We start from the raw sequence: 6,037 nt of genomic DNA, 5'->3' as shown, positions 1-6,037 counted from the left end.
TGAGTTGGATCTTTACCTATAAAAAGGAAAACGAATTTCACATTCAAGGGACGTCTCGGAGCATATTGAAGACACCAAAGGAGCAGGAGACGCCTTCTTATTCTTTTCCTTCTTATCCCCTCCATTCTTCCTATGTTTTTCTTATTTTCTTTTATGTTTTCTTTAGTAATCCTTTGCTAGACTTTTTTGCTAGGGTCATGATATATCCTTAGCTTGACTATTCTATGTTTTTGGTTTGATGATCATTAGTTATGAATTTGATGTTGAGTGTTTAATCACCATAAGAATTGTCACTTATTACATAATTCTATTGATTAGCTACCTTTAGGGTTTTGTTTTAAGTTATTTGATGCAAGAGTGTGTAGATGCGCATGTCAAATCTTGAATGCTTCTTGTGATTGAAAACCATAAATTGGTAGAGTAGATGCCATGCTTTATCGGTTTATGTGATTCCTTTTGTTCTCATTGTGCTTAACGGGTCCCTAAGCAGATGCCATGTTTAGGGGTACATTGAATTCTATACTTTGCCATAAGATAGTTTTCATACCTAGGAGAATTTATGCATACAAGTACTCTGCCATAAGGCTTATATGACGGAATCTTCAACATTGGTTTACTAATTAATAATCGGAAAATTAAGAGCTTTAATAGGATTGCGACGGTGAAGTTGGAAACCCTAGTGTTCATTATATTTTTGTCTTTATCTTTAAAATCTCAAAATCAATCTTTTTAGTTATGTTTTCTTATTTTAATTCTTTGAAATCCCACAAATATTTCTTGCAATTTTTTTCGTGTTTGTAGTTTTGGTTAATTAGGTTAGGATTCAAAGTCAATATTATCAATCCCCAGTTGGAACAACCTCGTACTTGCACAAGCTATACTACAACCGATTCGTGCACTTACGAAGTTTATTTAAAATTTGACAACATATTTTGACAACCTTTGCTAGGTATGGGAATTGCTGAGAGGAAGAGAGAAAAAAAGTGATGTGTTTTACTCTCAATAACAATCTTTACTAATGACTCAAGTTAAAAGAATATTTGATTTTTTTTTTATCGTAAGATTTTTTTTTTGTCTAATCAAAGTAAATATCAATTAGAAATAGGATTGAGCTCACAAGAAAACACACAATCAGAAAAATACTTTATTAAGACATCTCACAGTTGTCTTTGAAATGGTTCTAAATGACAACCGACTTCTTATTTTACTACAAGAACTGATAATCCATATACTTATACGAAACACAAACTACAAAATTTACTTAGGCTTATATAGGCACAGGTTTGATAAGCACAGAAGCCACAAAACCCTTGAGCACACCACCTGCATGAGTATACCCATCTTCATTCTTGTATACAACTTCAATCACCCGCGAGAGATTGAGAACTCGCAATAGGAGGGGCCTTGGAATAGTGTTAATCTTCAGCAATTCTTCATTTATGTCCTTCCAAGCATCATCCACTTGTTTAGTCAGTGCGACTTTTGCTTCTTCTTCTGTGACACCATATTCTTTCATGTAGCATTCCACAGCTGAGGCGACATGTCCTCTCTTTTGCTCAAACTGCACAAACATGAAGGCAAGTGAGGTTATAAGAAAACTAAACTAAATTAATTAATCAAAAGGCAATGTGCGTAACAATCTTTCTTCTAAAGAATTTTGGTTTCAAATGCCTCAGGTGTTCTCTTTTTCATTCAATAAAACTTTTCTTTCCAAAAAAAAAAAAATATCAGTAGGTGCTATAATAGTTAAGTACAGGTACCTTATGAGAAGCCATGTCATCCATGAGTCTGCCAACTAACTCTGAAGCCTTGACAATTTTAGGACCATTGAACAACCACTCAAAGGAGTCTCTTGTGACAATATCCCCCATTCCCAGAAAGGATATGGTTGCTAGCATAAAGTAGCCAGATGTAACAAGTGCTAATGACATATATTCATCAAAGGTTGGCGTGTATTTCTGGTGGAACCATTTGGCTTCTCGGAAGTAAGCTCTAACCTGGATTTTCATCTGAGACACCAAAACACATATAGAACCAATCTAAGCACATGATTACATCGGTCTAAAAACAAGGTATACTTTGTATATGATTAGCTAGGCTTACTGATTCTCTCGCGTAGTGAATGACATATAAGTTGCCCTCAATTGCAAGCTTTTCTTCCATTTCACGATAGACACCCAACAGTGCTTGGTAACAGATTTTCATATACTCGGGCAGTATATCCATGGCAGAGATATCCCATCTGACAAAAGTATGTGAAGGTTAACCATATATTAGCAACTAAATCTAATTAAAAAGGGGAAAAATATAGGTCCACAATACTTATATGTGTATGTATATGTTTCGAACCTCTCAATAGCTTCAGTAAATAGTTCTGCTTCTTCAAGCGTGCCATACACGTCATAAATGTCGTCAATAATGGATGTCATGGCAATAACTTTGCAAAACGTCTTCCTACCAAAGTGATATTGGGGCTCAAAGTAGACTCCCAAAGTCCAGAAGTAGCACTCAACCACTCGGTCTCTTGCAAACGGCAGCTTGTTTGCAAAGTCCAAGTCCTTCCACCACCTGATCAAATCACTCATACAATTTAGATTTTTTTTTTTTTTTTCACCTGTGCATGGCATAGATGGAACTATTGGTAAATGAGTTATTCCATTGAAACCTTAATGACAACACATGAGTTGTAATTGTGGTTTAACTTATATGAAAGCGCAATCTTTTTGAGAAACATGTACTTAGTAATATCTTTTTCATAAATTTTAACTTCTAAATATAGTACATAATTAAGAAACTAACCTTGCAATATCACTTAGTTCTTTCTGATGGACTTGCTGCAGTAGATTGAAATCCAACTTTGCAAAATTCAAGAGTGTTTCATTATGTGAATTGTGATCCGGGTAAGCAGACAAGTGATGTCTGGCTTCGAGTCTAGTTACACCCTTCCAGAGAGGCTGATACAAGGCATGAGTTACTCGCTTCATAACCAGGGGGTTTAAACTATGGCGAGTTGCCGACTCAAGATGAGTGGAGGTGAAGGTCAATGCATCATCAAGCAGTTCTTCTCCGTGTGTCCTAAGATGTGTGGCTTCATACAAACTTAATAGTCCCGGGACATCTTCAATAAGTGATTCCTTGAAGTTTCCATCCTTTTCCATGAACTTCCTAAACACGTCTGCTTCGACCATACATGTATTTCTATGATTAGAGGAAGAACGTATACCCAAAATTAGAAAACAAAGTAGGAAAACAAAGGAGAGACTTACTGCATGAAACTTTATAACCCTGTTGTCTGAGTAATCGAAAACGGAGCGCCACAATGTAGAGCTCATCATCGCTCTCTAGGTCGTCACAGTTGACGTAAGAATTGTTGTGAATTTGCTGTAAAATTTCGTGGATTTCATTTTCAAAATGGCTGAAAACTCCCAAGCGCTGAATGTCATCAATCAAATCCAACTTTTGTGAAAGCTTTTCAACCGGAGCCTTCAGCATCGTCTTCACTTCTGCCTTGAATTCATGGAGATGTTGCTCAGTTTCAATATTGCTTTCCTGAAAAGATAAAGTGAAATCAGAAAAACAATAATACACGTACATGGGTTCATGCAAGCTCAAACCACTGAAATTATTCCATGCATTATGCAATGCTGTGGCTATAATATTAGTCAAGTAATGTATATTAATAAGAATTTCCTAGTTCCTACCTTAGAAGCATATGAGAGAAAATGATCACCCCAAATGCTAGGAGAAAAATTAGCTGAAAGTCGATTAACCTCAGGAGTGGCATTCTGGGTTGGAGCTTCAGATTCTAGTATTTGAGCAGCCATTGTTGTTTCTAATTCAAAATCTGGAGAAGTGTTTTGAGTATAGTTTACAGTACGTGCGCGCCTTTTGTAATAAGGGATGGTGTGAGTTGTTAGTTGTGGAGCTTCGGTATTTATAGATAATTAACATATATGGCTCTCCAATATTCAACATATATCTATTCAAATTTCCACTATTGTTTGGTGAGATGAAGTTGGATAGTTAAAATTCAATTATAACCGTAAGATTTCTTCATGAACGACCGTAAATAAGAAACTTCTTCAAGACCTAGCCAGCCATCTCTGACATTCACTAAAGATTGTTGATAATTCCATTAGCTGACGAGAGCATGCACGTAGTACTAATCAACCTTGTTCCTAGAACCGACATATATAGGCGCTATATATGGTCATGAATTCGAGAATTTTCAAATGTAAGATTGTTTAATGCTTTGACTGGATGAGTTGTTTAGAACCTAAACTGTAGTTACAACCAAGGATTAAAATATATGTATCTACATATCTATCGGCACTTTGAAAAAGGGAGATATCAGAAATATCGAGGATACAGGATAACAAATATCTTTTTTGGAAGAGTCAATTTATTTGAATTACAAAAACATACATATGAATGTCAACTTCATCTACAACCAAAAAGAGACTCTAGGTGGTTGAAAAGCCGCTCGCTGATCTACGAAAATGTAATAATCAGACCAAGACATATGACCTATATAGTGCGAATTGTAGTGATGAACATGATAGTTATATATCTCTTTAGAGCTGCCGATTGTTTCCCCTATAAGGGGATAATAAGGATGAATCCAACTGGATGACTAATCATGTACTTCTCCATATTGATTAATTATATCCATAAGCATCATAACCAAATTGATTGTTGCCTTCATGAGATTCATTTGAGGTCCCACTGCGCTCTCTGCCTAAACTGATAGAGTCAAAACTTAAGGCAATTGAAGAAACACCAGATGGGGTACTTTGATCATCAGTTGCTCCTCTAGTCCTCCTCCCATATGGGGTCTTCTCTTGAGCACCATGACCAGTTGTTCTCACTCCGTGGTCTTCATCTTGGGTGGTATGATCAAAATTACCTTCACATGTAAATTGGTTTAATCCTCCACCCACAGAAGATTGTCCATATTCATATCTTTCACCTCCACCACCTGTTCCACTTCCACCATCTCCACCATCATCAGAACTATCTGGAGTTGCTGTACCACCCCACGCATCATCACTATCTGAATTATCTCCTTCTGCAAAGTCACTTGGCCTCATTTGAATAATTGAACCTTTATCTTCTTTCTATATATTATTCAACTACAGACTACATACAGACTAAAGTCACATACTACACAGTACGAAATGATTCATATAATTGCACCACTTTTTGAATTACTTCTCAATCAGAATCGCCTTGAGGGTATTTCTCTTCACTTAGATTCGCCTTGAGGGGATTTCTCCTCACTTAGATTCGCCCTGAGGGAATTTCTCCTCACCCAGATTTGCCTTGAGGAGATCTCTCTTCACACAGATTTGTATTTAGAGAATTACTGAGTTTTTTCTATTTTTTTTTTATCAGATTTTACAAATATTTCTTCATTCTATCGGGGATATATCCTCAAAATCTAATATATCGGGGATATTTGACGATATCGGAGAAATTTCGGGGGATACAGTGGAAGATAAAATATTAACCCCCAGGATATATCGGTCCGTCAAAAAATGGAGATTTCGGAAATATCGCAGATATTTCAATCATTGGTTACAACAATTTGACAGTTTTGCTCTCATCGTCTTGTATTTAGCGTTCCATATACATAAAGTGAAACCCTATACTGCCAGAGCATTCCATTAATTGGTTATTAGATGATACTTCATATTTTTTTCATAAGATTGCTAATCTATCATTTGCTATCGTAAGTTATTCCAAAATCCGTGGCCTTGCTAACCCAACATTATTGCCTCAACTCAAAGAAAAGCGTCATCAACATCAATTATTTTCTGCTACCCAGAAACTAAATGCGAAAAGTCACAGGGCGGGCACTACTTTTCAGTTTCTAGTGAAATAAGAACTGACGTATAGAATCATTTAAGGAAAAAAAAAAGAACTTAATTAGTGCACTAACTCAAATGATTTGATTACTTCTCAAAGATAGTTTGATTTGGATACCAGAGAAATTTCCCCACGCAGCGAACAAGCCAAACACCAAGACCAAGACCAA

General features: G+C 36.2%; 1 protein-coding gene across 1 annotated transcript; it reads right to left on the bottom strand.

The window, feature by feature from the left end:
- Window positions 1–1,124: 1,124 nt before the first annotated feature.
- Window positions 1,125–3,909, bottom strand: LOC133732667 ((-)-germacrene D synthase-like). The gene is made up of 7 exons (XM_062160247.1): window positions 3,702–3,909; window positions 3,267–3,549; window positions 2,800–3,175; window positions 2,350–2,568; window positions 2,104–2,242; window positions 1,761–2,009; window positions 1,125–1,561 (listed from the first exon to the last, which is right to left on the bottom strand). Exons 1-7 carry the CDS (start codon window positions 3,822–3,824, stop codon window positions 1,268–1,270), a joined length of 1,683 nt encoding a protein of 560 aa, XP_062016231.1. The 5' UTR covers window positions 3,825–3,909; the 3' UTR covers window positions 1,125–1,267.
- Window positions 3,910–6,037: the final 2,128 nt, after the last annotated feature.

This window comes from Rosa rugosa, chromosome 2 (genome assembly GCF_958449725.1).
Source record: "Rosa rugosa chromosome 2, drRosRugo1.1, whole genome shotgun sequence".
In the NCBI taxonomy this organism is placed as follows: domain Eukaryota; kingdom Viridiplantae; phylum Streptophyta; class Magnoliopsida; order Rosales; family Rosaceae; genus Rosa; species Rosa rugosa.
The sequence above is the reverse complement of the archived record's forward strand: the minus strand, read 5'-3'. Positions and strand labels throughout refer to the sequence as shown.

Coding starts and splice junctions, on each gene's coding strand:
- LOC133732667 (XM_062160247.1), bottom strand. CDS start 3,824: ATGGCTGCTCAAATACTAGAATCTGAAGCTCCAACCCAGAATGCCACT. Junction 3,550..3,701: donor TTCTCTCATATGCTTCTAAG/GTAGGAACTAGG, acceptor TTATCTTTTCAG/GAAAGCAATATTGAAACTGA. Junction 3,176..3,266: donor GGGTTATAAAGTTTCATGCA/GTAAGTCTCTCC, acceptor TGGTCGAAGCAG/ACGTGTTTAGGAAGTTCATG.